The 14,664-nt window shown below is 45.7% G+C and overlaps 1 protein-coding gene across 3 annotated transcripts in view; it reads left to right on the top strand.

Annotated features, from left to right (window-relative positions):
- PARP10 (poly(ADP-ribose) polymerase family member 10) overlaps positions 1 to 14,664 on the top strand; it is a 183,996-nt gene that overhangs the window by 152,741 nt on the left and 16,591 nt on the right. For all 3 annotated transcript variants that reach the window (XM_033934016.1, XM_033934015.1, XM_033934017.1), the window contains 2 exons: positions 8,595 to 8,728; positions 13,777 to 13,951. In XM_033934016.1, coding sequence (XP_033789907.1) covers positions 8,595 to 8,728; positions 13,777 to 13,951 — 309 coding nt within the window. The remainder of the gene's footprint in view (positions 1 to 8,594; positions 8,729 to 13,776; positions 13,952 to 14,664) is intronic.

Raw genomic sequence — 14,664 nt, 5'->3', positions numbered from 1 at the left:
CTTTTGTCCGTACTCCAGAAGTTTATGCCCTACGTGGACCCTAGGGCTCAGTTCGAGTACCAGGAGGTGCTGGCCTCGTTATCCCGACTCCGGGTACAGCTCGTGCAGTGCTCCTACGATGCCTTCGAGCTTGTGGCTCGGGCCGCAGCATGTTCGATGGCTATGCGCCGGCTGGCGTGGCTGCGGACCATCGACATGGACCCCAACCTCCAGGACAGGCTTGCCAATGTTCTATGTGCCGGCTCCGACCTCTTTGATGAGTCCATCGAGGCGGTAACCAAGAAGCTCTCGGACCATGAGAAGTCCTTCCAGTCCATCCTGTGTCCGAAGCCCAGGCCGGCTCCTCCTCATCAATCACGCCCATCGTTGATCTACCAGCGGCGTTACCCCCCTGAAACAGGCTCCCCCCATCCGACAGCCTGTGAAGAGGCAGCACCCGCAGAAACACCAGCAAAAGCCTCAACCATCTGCTGTCCCTAAGGCTCCTCAGCCCTTTTGAATGTCTCAAAGAGGGCATAACCTCTGTCGTTCTGCCATTTTCAGTGCTTCCACCTATCGGAGGTCGTATCTATCATTTTTTCCATCGATGGACGATTATCACCACCGACCTCTGGGTCCTCTCCATCGTCAAGGAGGGATACTTCCTTCAATTCCACCAGGTCCCTCCGGAACATCCTCCAAGAGAGTATCCTTCCAACTTGACACAGACCGCCCTTCTTCTTCAGGAAGCCCAGGCCTTGCTGCAGCTCGGGGCTGTCGAGCCAGTCCCTCGGGACCAACAGAACAAGGGTTTTACTCCCGGTACTTCCTTGTTCCGAAGAAGACGGGCAATCTGCGACCCATCTTGGACCTCAGGGTGCTCAACAAATTTCTGGTCAAGAAAAGTTTCGCATGTTGACCCTGGCATCCCTGTACCCCCTCATCGAGCAGAACGATTGGTTATGCTCTCTGGATCTGAAGGAGGCCTACACTCACATCCCCATTCATCCGGCCTCCCGCCAATTTCTCAGATTCCAGGTGGGAAATTTTCATCTGCAATATCGAGTGCTTCCCTTCGGCCTGGCCTCATCCCCCAGAGTCTTCACCAAGTGCCTGGTAGTGGTAGCCGCTGCACTCAGGAACCATGGTCTCCAGGTGTTTCCTTACCTGGACGACTGGCTCATCAAGGATTCCACGTCTCAAGGAGTTGCCCTTGCGACTCAGAAGACAATTTGGTTACTACAACATCTGGGATTCGAGATAAACTTCCCAAAATCCCATCTACAACCTTCACAGACTCTCCCCTTCATCGGGGCAATCTTGGATGCTACCAAGCTCCGAGCATTCCTCCCTCCTCCACGCATGGAGGCTCTGCTACATCTCTGCCAGTCAGTGTCCTCTCGCCTGTCCATCCCGGCGAGACAGATGATGGTCCTGCTAGGCCACATGGCCTCTACAGTACATGTGATTCCATTTGCCAGACTTCACCTCAGGACACCTCAGTGGACCTTGGCGTCTCAGTGGTCTCAGACGTCCGACCCCCTGACTCAACACATCCAAGTCACTCCTACTCTGCAACAGTCTCTTCGCTGGTGGATGCTATCCTCCAATCGCTCCAGAGGTTTGTTGTTCCAAACCCTCCGCCATCAGAAAGTCCTCACGACCGACTCGTCGACTTATGCTTGGGGAGCCCATCTGGACGGCCTCCGCACCCAGGGTCACTGGACCAGCACGGACCGCCAGTGCCACATCAATCTCCTGGAACTCAGGGCGATCTTCAACGCTCTCCAGATCTTTCGACACCTCCTTCGCGACCAGGTTGTCCTCATTCGCACAGGCAACCAAGTCGCCATGTACTATGTGAACAAGCAGGGGGGCACGGGATTGGCCTCCCTCTGCCAGGAAGCTCTGAAGGTGTGGGATTAGGCGACTCGCAACAACACCTTCCTCAGAGCGGTCTACATTCAGGGAGTGGACAATGCCCTAGCAGACAGCTTGAGCCGCCTTCTGCAACCTCACGAGTGGGCTCTCAACTCCACACCCCTGCATCACATCTTCTCTCTGTGGGGAACACCTCAGATAGACCTCTTTGCAGCCCCCCACAACTTCAAACTGCCTCACTTCTGCTCCAGGATTTACACCCCTCAGCGCCTCGACGTAGATGCATTTCTCCTGGACTGGACGAATCGCTTTCTATATGCATTTCCTCCATTTCCTCTCATTTAAAAGACACTGGTCAAGCTGAAGTCATGCCACCATGATCCTGATTGCTCCACGGTGGACCAGACAACCTTGGTACTCCCTTCTACTTCAACTCAGTAGCAGGGAGCCATACCTTCTACTAGTTTTTCCATCTCTGCTTACACAGGTCCCTACACCTGACAGCTTGGTTCCTCTCAGCGTAACCCCCCTGCAGTTTTCCCAACCTGTGAGGGATGTCTTGGAAGCTTCAAGGAAGCCTGCTACCAGACAATGCTACCACCAAAAATGGACTAGATTCTCTGTTTGGTGTGTTTCTCAACACCAGGAGCCTCAACACTCCCCCTTGTCTTCAGTTTTGGGCTACCTTTTGCACCTATCTCATTCTGGCCTCAAGTCTTCCTCGATACGAATCCATCTCAGGGAAATTGCTGCTTTCCATCAGCCTCTTCAAGGGAAACCTCTCTCTGCTCATCCGGTGGTTTCCGATTCATGAAAGTGCTGTTCCATGTCAATCCTCCCCTCAAACAACCTCCAGTAGTTTGGGACCTCAATGTGGTTCTTTCACAACTTATGAAGCCTCCATTTGAACCTCTTCACAAGGCTCACCTGAAGTACCTCACCTGGAAAGTGGTGTTTCTCATTGGCCTCACCTCTGCTCGGAGAGTCAGTGAGCTACAAGCCTTGGTTGCAGACCCGCCTTTTACAGTATTCCATCATGACAAGGTGGTTCTCCGCACACACCCAAAATTCCTCCCTAAATTTGTCTCAGAATTTCACCTCAACCAATCCATTGTGCTTCCAGTGTTCTTTCCAAAGCCACATTCGCACCCTGGAGAATCTGCCCTGCATACTCTGGACTTTAAGCATGCTTTAGCCTTCTACCTAGAACGCACCAAGCCTCACAGAACTGCTCCCCAAGTCTTCATCTCCTTTGACCCGAACAAGTTGGGACGTCCTATTTCTAAACGCACCATCTCCAACTGGATGGCGGCTTGCATCTCATTCTGCTATGCCCAGGCTGGATTGCCCCTTGACAGGAAGATCACAGCCCATAAGGTCAGAGCGATGGCAGCTTCTGTAGCTTTCCTCAGATTGATACCGATTGAGGAGATTTATAAAGCTGCCACCTGGTCCTCGGTTCATACCTTCACTTCACACTATTGTCTGGATACTTTCTCCAGACGGGATGGACAGTTTGGCCAAACAGTGTTGCAAAATTTATTCTCCTAAGTTGCCAACTCTCCCACCATCCCATTATGGTTAGCTTGGAGGTCACCCATTAGTGAGAATACCTGCCTGCTTGTCCTGGGATAAAGCAATGTTATTTACCATAACAGTTGTTATCCAGGGACATCAGGCAGCTATTCTCACTTTCCACCCACCTCCCCTGGGTTGGCTTCTCTGCTAGCTAGCTGAACTGAGGAGACACGCCCGGTGCATCGGGCGGGAAGGCGCATGCGCGGTGCGGGCAACTCGAAACTTCAAGTTTTCTTCAAAGAAGCGCCCGCATCACCCATTAGTGAGAATAGCTGCCTGCTGTCCCTGGATAACAACTGTTACGGTAAGTAACATTGCTTTCTTAGGTGTTGATGGTTTTATTATTTGAAGTGTATTTTGTCTTAATTGCTTATTGTCTGATGTTTCTATGTGTTTTTGACTTAGTGGTTTACAAATAGTTTAAAATGAATAACTGAGGGGCAGATTCTCAAAACTAGAATGTGCCTTTAACGTGCTCGCTAAACTGGTTCCAACCAGTTTAGAGGTCATGTATTTTAGCGGCAGATTATCAAAATGGCTTACCGAGGTCTTTTCAGAGTTTTCTAGCAGCCTCCAATACAGCCATGCAAACGTAGTACAACGAGGTCATTAATATTGAAATGATCACTCCGAGAGATCCTCCCTATCGGGCACTACTGCTAACCATCTGAACTACCCAGTTGGTCAACCTTCTGACGAACCTAGAGTAGATCTTCTCTGGAACAACTTCACAATCCCATCCTGGCAACAATTCTCTACACTCTACTCAAAATACGCCAACTCCCACTGCAAACTAGACGAGTGCCCTCCTAACGTAATGAAAGTTGCTCCGGTCACCTTCAAAGTCAAGCTACACACCTGGCTCTCTTCCCTTTTACTATCTTGAACATTTCCCGAAGAACTAGGCCAAATCCTTATTACCCCGATTGTAAAAAACCGCAAAGAACCCACTAGCCTGACATCAAATTACAGGCCCATAGCGAACATCCCCTTCTTTACAAAACTAATGGAAGGTCTACTCAACTCAGACATAGTGAAATACCTGGACAAATTCAACATTCTAAACGACAACCAGTCAGGATTCTGACCTGGTCACAGCACTGAAACCATTATCACCTCCCTACTAGATTCCCTCCACTCCCTGTTCAGCCAGGGCACAAGTGCGCTAGCCCTCCAGTTCGACTTAAGTAGTGCCTTCGACCTAGTCGATCATTCCATCCTCTTAGACTGCTTAGCGTCAATCGGTCTCTCGGACAATGTCTTAAAATGGTTCCAGGGTTTCCTAACTAAAAGGTCATACCAAGTCTACAGTGACAATTCTCATTCCTCCAGCTGGGTAAACACTTGTGGGGTCCCTCAGGGCTCTCCCCTCTCCACCACCCTGTTCAACATCTACTTGGCTGCACTAGCGAACCTTCTGCAAAAACTGGAAATCAAATTTTACATTTACGCTGACGACATTTCCATAATCCTTCCCCTAACCAGCGTAACTCCCGAGACAAAAAGTCACCTGGCATCCATCCTCAAACAAATCAAACAATGGATGTCCGACTTCAAAATGAAACTCAACTCAGATAAAACCAAATTCTTCCTGGCCAGCCGAAATGACAAAATCAAAGACTCATCAATCTCCTTGAACGGTCAAGTCTTTTCCATCACAGACTCCATAAAAATTCTAGGAGTGACTCTAGACCGCAACCTCACCTTCGAAACACACACCGATCTACTAGTCAGAAAATGCTTCTCCACCCTATGGAAGTTAAGAACCGTCAGAAAATACTTTGATGCTCCCTCATTCCTCTTACTGGTCCAATCCTCCATCCTGATATTATCTACCTGGGTTCCTTCAAAAAAACTACTCAAAAACTACGTATCATCCAAAACTCAGCAATTCGACTGATCTTTGGGCTGATAAAATGGGATCACATTACTCCCTACTACCTAAAACTACACTGGCTGCCCCTGGAGGCGAGAGTGCTGTTCAAGTTTGCCTGCCTCTGTTTCAAATCCATCCATGGTTCAACCCCCTTATACACGGTGCCCCACTTTACCATGTATCGTCCATCCAGACCAACTCGCAAAGCTCATCTCTTCAGCCATCCAACTCTAAAAGCCTGCCGTTACAAAAGACACCTGAACAAAACTCTTGCCTTCCAAGCAGGTCATCTAAATGACTGGCTGTGTAATATTTTCTCGCACTCTTCATCCTACCTAAACTGCAGAAAATTATTAAAAACTAATCTATTTAACCCATTTGTAACCCAAGACTCCTACCCTACCCTTCCCCCTAGACCTCCTTTCTCCTCCCTTCCCGCTCACCTTCTCCTAACCCTTACATTGCTCCAGCCCGCCTTCTTACCTCTATTAATTGTATCTATTCTGCTGATTGTTCCACTTACTGATTGTACTTGCTGATTGTACCTTTTCTCTGATTGTACCCATTCGCTGATTGTCCAGCTCTTCTTCACTGTAAACCTCCTCGAACTTCTATGGCTTTGGCGGTATATAAGAAATAAATTATTATTATTATGCCAAATTTGCAGCCAAAATTTTCTGACAGGTTTGAGGTGTTATTGTCTTGCTTTCTGATTAGTGTCTGAGCGCTGATTGGCAGGCACTGACACTAAGGCTTGACGGCTCAGCCCCTCCCCCCCAAATTACTATAATAATAAAAAAACAAATTGAAAATCGGCACGAGAGATGACCACTCTCTCCTGCTGCATCGCCAACAGTATTACTGTCCCCTTGAATCGGGAGAGATGCCTATTCTCTTTTGCCACCATGTCCCCCCCACCTGGTGCCTCTTCAAAATGATGAGCCTTCCCCTCCCCAGTACTCAAAATCTATTTTCTGTCCCCTCTATTCGTGACCAATTTGTCGATTCTACCTGCAAAATCATTTTCTCAGTCACTGCCCCAATGTTATGGAACACCTGGAGTACTGCGTCCAGCACTGGTCGCCGTACATGAAGAAGGATATGATGCTACTTGAAAGGGTCCAGAGAAGGGCGACTAAGATGTTTAAGGGGCTGGAGGAGTTGCTGTATAGTGAAAGATTTAGAGAAACTGGGTCTTTTCTCCCTCGAACAGAGGAGATTGAGAGGGGACATGATCCAAACATTCAAGGTACTGAAGGGAATAGACTTAGTAGATAAGGACAGGTTGTTCACCCTCTCCAAGGTAGGGCGAACGAGAGGGCACTCTCTAAAAGTTGAAAGGGGATAGATTCCGTACAAACGTAAGGAAGTTCTTCTTCACCCAGAGAGTGGTAGAAAACTGGAACGCTCTTCCAGACTTTGAACGAAAGAAGTTATCCTGCCGTTGTATCGGGCAATGGTGCATCCGCATCTGGAGTACTGCGTCCAATATTGTTCGCCGTACTTTAAGAAGGATATGGCGTTACTTGAGAGGGTTCAGAGGAGGGCGACACATCTAATAAAAGGGATGGAAAACATTTTATACGCTGAGAGATTGGAGAAACTGGGACTCTTTTCCCTGGAAAAGAGGATAGTTAGAGGGGATATGATAGAGACTTACAAGATCATGAAGGGCATAGAGAGAGTAGAGAGGTACAGATTCTTCAAACTTTCAAATAATAAAAGAACAAGAGGGCATTTGGAAAAGTTGAAAGGGGACAGATTCAAAACAAATACTAGGAAGTTCTTCTTTACCCAATGTGTGGTGGACACCTGGAATGCGCTTCCAGAGGGCGTAATAGGGCAGAGTACGGTACTGGGTTCAAGAAAGGATTGGACAATTTCCTGCTGGAAAAGGGGATAAAGGAGTATAGATAGAGGATTACTGCACAGGTCCTGGACCTGTTGGGCCGCCACGTGAGCGGACTTCTGGGTACGATGGACCTCAGGTCAGACCCAGCGGAGGCATTTCTTATGTTCTTACGTCATAGGGGAACACACCATCCAGGGATTCAAGACAAAGTTAGACATGTTCCTGCTGAACCAGAACGTACGCAGGTAGGGCTAGTCTCAGTTAGAGCGCTGGTCTGTGACCAAGGGCCGCTGCATGAGCGAACTGCTGGGCACAATGGACCACTGGTCTGACCCAGCAGCCGAAATTCTTATGTTCTAACAGCTTTTACCCAGTCGGCAGTACCAAACTGAAACACTTCTTTTGAAGTGACCCCTACCCTAGTGTGCTAAAGCCCCTCCGTTTCTTCCCTTCCTTTTAAGATTTTATTTTTTCATTGTATCTAAGCTCTTACCTTTTCCCATTTTTTCCATTTTGTTCCAGTAAGTCTTAGTCGTTCTCTCATCCCCTCCACTTTTTACTTTTAAGTTTTTTATCTTAACAATATTCTGATAATTGTAAACCGTTTAGGTATGTTTTTGATAAACGGTATAAATTTGAAAACTTGGCATCCTGTGATGCACTGGGGAGGAGCCTGAGGCTCTGGCCCAGGTTGTTTAAGTCTCCCTCCTATGGGAGGGGCCTTATGCGTTCAGGCTAATCAGAGCCTTAGGCTTCTCCCTGGTGCATCCCAGGATGCACCAGGAAGGGGAAGGCCTGCCATTTTGAAGAGGCAGGACAGCTGGCTGGAGGGAGAAGGCATTCCTCCAGCCAGCCGAAGATAGTGGGATTCGTCCGGGGAGGGTTTGCTTGGCAGCGGGAGAGAGCGGTCATCTTTCCCGCTGTCGAAGAGGTGTTGCTTGGCGGTGGGAGAGTAGGCATCTCTCCCGCTGTCAGGTGGAGGGTTGCTTGACCTCGACGGCTCGATTTATTGTTGGTTGGTGGGTTTTTTTTGCATGTGTGTTTATTCTGTGCATGTGCCCATCACTATCATCAGCGTTGGGCCATGCAAATTTAGCAAATCTTTGCTACTCTCTGCCAGCCTCATTTGCATGAACATTTTTTTTTGACAATGACTCACTTTTTTAAAATCGCTATTATAATGGCTGCGACAGTGGCCCATCTTTTTATGTGTTTTTTTTGAGAATCTAGCCCTGAGTAGATGTGAGGAAGGCCACTTCCTTATCGCTGGTGGTAAAGAGCATGGAATTTGTCTGTTTTGGGGGTTCCTGCCAAATACATAGGACCTATATTGGTCACTATTAGGAACAGAATTCTGGCCTTGCTAGACCTTTAGTGTGATCCAGTATAGCTATTTTTATACTCATTTATGTCTTTTCTCCCCCTCAGAGGAGGGTCTCTCTGAAACAGAGCAACAGGTCGAGTTACAGCCTGTAGATGAATCCACAGAAGAGTACCGCCAGGTGGTGCGACCATTCTATGACACAATGGAGGACTTTCAGAACAAGATCAAAATTATAAAGGTATGACTATCAGAATCTTCCGCATCATCCTCCATCTTTGCCTTGTCCCAGCCCTGTATGCTTTGCAATTCTCTTCTCATTTTAATCCTATCTGCTCCATGAACTAACTCAACCTGCTCTCTCCCTCACTTTCCCTGAGATATTTTTTTTTTTTTTTTTTTTTACCTTTTAGGCCTTTCTCCCTAGCCTGCACTATATCCAGTCTTACATCAATCTCCTTCATCCAGCCTTGTCCTGCCTGTTCACTTCCTGGCTTTTCCATGCTCTGTCCAGTAAACGGAATTCAGACTGAGAAAAATGATGTCACCAGTGATGCGCCATAAGAATCAGTCGTTGTGAGGGATATTGTAGAAGAGCTGTCAGGAAAGTTTGCTATTTGCAGATAATACCAAAATCAGCAACATAGTTTGACAATATGAAGAGGGATCTAGCGAAGCTAGATGAGCAAACCTGTTCTTGGGGTTTCCCAGTCAAGTTTTCAGGACATCCGCAATGAATATTCATGAGAGAGGTTTGCATACAGTGGAAGTAGTACATGGCAGATCTTTTTCATGAATATTGTCACAGGGAATCCCCTGTTGAAGGCAAAGGAATCCTTGCAGTACCCAGAACGGATGACCAAAGTTGGGAATTGCCCCAGAAGAAAACAGTAGATAAAACCTAAAATTCCGACTAGGGCACTGTCAAGAAAGAAAATGCCTTTGCATAGCAGTGCACAGAAGGAGGTAGGGACTCCTCATGCCTGTTTACCTTTTTCTAAGCAGCAAGTGAAAAGCAAGGTAACAGGATTACAAATCCCATCAGGCCAAGGGCAGAGAAAGCACAGTTACCATAACAGGTGTTATCCAGGGACAGCAGGCAGCTATTCTCACATGTGGGTGACGTCATCCACCGAGGCCAGATGCAGACAGCCTCACAAGCAGACTTGATTGTAGAAAACTCAGAAGTTTTGAGTCTGTCGCACTGCGCATGCACGAGTGCCTTCCCGCCCAGCACAGGGCGTATCTCCTCAGTTCAGATAGCTAGCAGAGAAGCCAACCAGGGGAGGTGGGTGGGTTGTGAGAATAGCTGCCTGCTGCCCCTGGATAATACCTGTTATAGTAAGTAACTATGCTTTATCCCAAGACAAGCAGGCAGCCTATTCTCACATGTGGGTGACCTCCAAGCTAACCAGGATGGGATGGTACAAGTGTTGGCAATTTAGGAGAATAAATTGTGTAATACTCTGGCCAAAATGGCCATCCCATCCAGGGAAAACATCCAGACAATAATGAGAGGTGAAAGTATGAACCAAGGACCAGGTGGCAGCTTTGCAAATGTCCTCAATAGGAGTGGATCTGAGGAAAGCTACTGAAGCCGCCTTGGCTCTGACTTTGTGGGCTGTAGATGTAGTCCAGCCTGAGTATAACAGAAAGAGATACAAACAGCCATCCAGTTGGAGATGGTTCGCTTAGAATCAGATGTCCGAACTTGTTCGGATCGAAGGAGACAAAAAGTTGAGGAGCAGATCTGTATGGTTTTGTGCGTTCTAAGTAAAATTCCAAAGCACGCTTACAGTCCAGGGTATGAAGAGCTGATTCTCCAGGATGAGAATGAGGACTTGGAAAAAACACTGGAAGTACAATGGATTGGTTGAGATGAAATTCTGAAACCACTTTAGGGAAGAATTTAGGATGAATACGAAGGACCACCTTGTCATGATGGAAAACTGTGAAAGGTGGATCAGCAACTAAAGCTTGCAGCTCACTGACTCTTCGAGCAGATGTGAGGGCAATGAGAAACACCACTTTCCAAGTGAGGTATTTCAGATGAGCCATAGACATTGGTTGAAAAGGAGGCTTCATCAATTGAGCAGGAACAACATTGAGGTGGTTTGACATTGAAAAGTCCTTTCATAAATCTGGAAACAACAGGATGAGCAGAAAGGGGTTTCCCTTCGATAGGCCGATGGAAAGCAGCAATTGCACTAAGATGGACTTGAATGGATGTAGACTTGAGGCCAGAGGTAGATAAGTGCAGAAAATAATCTTAAGATGGAAGACAAGGAGGTATCTCAAAGCTCCTTGTTGTGAGAAATGCACTACATAGAAAATCTAGTCCATTTTTGGTGATAGCATTGTCTAGTTTTTTTCCCTATACAAAAAAAAAACAAAAAAACTATTGTACAATCTTGTATATTCCATGTACTATATTCCTTGTATATTACTCGCATATTCCTTGTATATTCCTTGTATTATATTCCTTATATACTCCTGTATATTCCTTGTATCTCCCTGTGAACTTCAACGACATGTACATTCCAAAAAATTGTTAATTCCAATGTTATCTCGTGTGTAATCTTATTAACTGCTGTGAACCGCCTAGAACTCTCTGGGTATGGCGGTATACAAAATAAAGTTATTATTATTATTATTATTATAGTGGCAGATGAAAGACAAGGGGGTATCTCGAGATAAGAACATAAGAAGTTGCCTCCGCTGGGTCAGACGAGGGGTCCATTGCGCCCAGCAGTCCGCTCCCGCGGCAGCCCATCAGGTCCATGACCTATAAGTGATCCTTTGACTAAAACCTTTCAATCCTCATCATTCTTCTATCCATACCCTTTCCTGAACCTATCTCTACCTTTATCTATATCCCTCAATCCCCGTATCCTTCAGGAACTTGTCCAATCCCTCTTTGAATCCCCTTAATGTACTCTGTCCTATCACAGCCTCCGGAAGTGCATTCCAGGTGTCCACCACCCTCTTGAGTGAAGAAAAATTTCCTACCATTGGTTCTAAACCTGTCCCCTTTCAATTTCTCCGAGTGCCTCCTTGTTCTTCTAGTTCCCAATAGGCTGAAGAATCTGTCCCTTTTCACCTTCTCTATGCCCTTCATGATCTTGTAAGTGTCTATCATGTCTCCTCTGAGTCTCCGCTTTTCCAGGGTGAAGAGCCCCAGCCTTTCCAGCCTCTCAGCGTATGAAAGGTTTTCCATACCTTTTATCATTCTTGTCACTCTTCTCTGAACCCTCTCAAGTATCTCCATGTCCTTCTTTAGGTACGGCGACCAATATTGGACACAGTATTCCAGATGCGGTCGCACCATGGGGCAGGAGTGAGGGAAGCCTGCTCCTTCTCCGGTTTACCACTGGACCACCAGGTCTTGGGGAGGGTGGGTGCTGACTCAAATAGAAGTCGAGACCCCCATTTTTTTTTTTTTGCTCAAAAATCTTGGCTTATATTCAAGTATATACAGAGAATCGCCTGTAAAATAAAAATTGCTCCCACTAGGACAGTCTCTCAGAGGAAGATTCTCAAAAGAGTTGATGTAGTCATCAACTCTTTTGAGAATCTTCCTCTGAGAGGCTGTCCTTCACCACCTAAGAACCAGTCACCTGAAGAGTGGCAATCTAAGGCTTCACACTCTGGAGCCAGCTCGTTACTTATAACATTTTCTAATCTGTATCTTCCAGTGTTTGCACTGTTTTCTTGAGAGAACTGGCGTAAGAGGCCTATTGTTTAATTTTTTTTCACCCTGCATTTATAAGTTCCTCTCAAATGATATTGTGGGGAGTGTGACGCAATGGTTACAGCTACAGCCTCAGCACCCTGAGGTTGTGGGTTCAAACCCTGTGCTGCTCCCTGTGACCCTGGGCAAGTCACTTAATCCTCCACTGCCTCAGCTACATTAAGGTTTATTTATTCAAGGTTTATCAAGGTTTATTAAATATTTGATGAATCGCTATATCTTTATACAAAGCGATGTACATAATGATAAAATAAATTTAAAATACATACAATATACGTAAACATTAGAAATCAGACGAGACAGACAACAATTGGAAGGGAAGAAGGGTAAAAGTTACATCTGTTATATTAAGAAAAACAGTTAAGGGAAAAAACATCAAGGAACATGGAGGTTCTTAAAAGCGAAATTCGTAAAATAAAGAAAAAATTTAGATATTAAAAGCATCTTTAAAAAGAAATGTTTTAAGGGATTTTTTAAAGGAGGATATGTCTTTTTCAATTTTTATGTATTGGGGCAATGAGTTCCACCATTGGGGACCAACTACGGAGAACATGTCTGATCTTCGTGTACCTATTATTTTTAAAGAGGGAACAACTAATAGATTTTGGGAAGATGATCTAAGTGCACGTATGGAACTATGGGGAATTAGCATTTTTGATATGCACTGAGGTTCATTGAATATCAAGGTTTTAAATATAAGTAGTAAGACCTTAAACTGTATACGATGGGTAATAGGGAGCCAATGAGCGTCAATGAAAAATGGAGTTACATGGTCGAATTTCCTGGCATCATAGATTAATTTAATAGCAGTGTTTTGAATAATTTGCAATCGTCGTTTTTCTTTTTGAGTGATATTGAGCAACAAAGAATTACAATAGTCTAATTTTGCTATTACTAATGAATGAATTAATATATTGCGAGATTTGGGTTCAAGAAATTTGGATATAGATCGGATTAAGCGTAATTTATAGAAACAGACTTTAACTATATTGTTGATATGGTCTTTAAATTCTAATTTTTCATCGATTACAACTCCTAAGATTTTTAATTTGGGAACAATTTCAATTGGCGTGTTAAGAAGGAAAGGCGAATTTACATAGATTTTACATAGAAATTACATAGATTTTACATAGAAATTACATAGATTGTGAGCCCATCGGGACAGATCGGGAATATGCTTGAAGTACCTGTATGTAAACCGCTTTGAATGTGGTTGTAAAACTACAAAAAGATAATATATAAGTCCTAATTTCATTCCCTTAAAACAGGGGTCTTAAAGTCCCTCCTTGAGGGCCGCAATCCAGTTGGGTTTTCAGGATTTCCCCAATGAATATGCATGCAATCTATGTGCATGCACTGCTTTCAATGCATATTCATTGGGGAAATCCTGAAAACCCGACTGGATTGTGGCCCTCAAGGAGGGACTTTGAGATCCCTGCCTTAAAAGTATTTAATCTACCACTCTTTCCTCTCAAATGTGTCTTGGTTATTCCTCCTCGTTTAATGACTGTCAAAGTGTTTGTCTTTTCTGGTTGCAGGTGGAACGACTCTCTAACACCCTTCTCTACAAGCAATACCGACTAAAGAAACAGTGCATGGTAGGAGCAGGCTGTCAGCAACCCGTGGAGCGCCGGCTCTATCATGGCACCAGCGAAGCCAGCAGCCGTGAAATCTGTCACTATGGCTTCAACCGAAGTTTCTGTGGAAAGAATGGTGAGATTGGAGACCCGAACTATGTGTCTTTCTCCTTTCATCACCTCCATGAGATGTGGAGTAAACATATAGGACCCTTATTTGCTAAAAGTGTAGTCTTGCCATATCTATTTAAGTATTTGTCTACAAGTCTTGTTGGTAATACAGACATCCACGTAGCTGGGTTTCCTGATAGACCTGGATGGTACAGTCATAGAGCAGCTGAATTTGTCTGGCAGAAGGCAGACTCTGTAACTACTGTGTTCCCGAAAATAAGACAGTGTCTTATATGAACTTTGAGTCCAAAAACGCACTAGGGCTTATTTTCGGGGGATGTCGTATTTTTTTCATGGACAATGATCATCTCTCCCTTCCTCTCCTCCACTCCAATCCTCTTTCCTTTCTCTCCCCCAAATGTGCAGCATCTTTCCTCCCCTCTCACCCATCCCCTTGTGCCTTCTGTCTGCAGCATCTTTCTATCCCTCCCTCCCCCCACCCCCTGTGAAGCAGAACCCTTGAGCAACATCTTTCTATCTCTCACTCCCATCGTGCAGCAGAACCCTTGAGCAACATCTTTCTTTCCCTCCCTCCCATTGTATAGCAGAACCCTTGATCAGCATCTTTCTATCCCTCCCTCCCCATGAAGCAGAACCCTTGAGCAGCATCTTTCTATCCCTCCCTCCCACCCCCCAAGAAGCAGAACCCTTGAGCAGCATCTTTATATCCCTCCCTAC

Source organism: Geotrypetes seraphini, chromosome 2 (genome assembly GCF_902459505.1).
Source record: "Geotrypetes seraphini chromosome 2, aGeoSer1.1, whole genome shotgun sequence".
Taxonomy (NCBI): domain Eukaryota; kingdom Metazoa; phylum Chordata; class Amphibia; order Gymnophiona; family Dermophiidae; genus Geotrypetes; species Geotrypetes seraphini.
The sequence above is the reverse complement of the archived record's forward strand: the minus strand, read 5'-3'. Positions and strand labels throughout refer to the sequence as shown.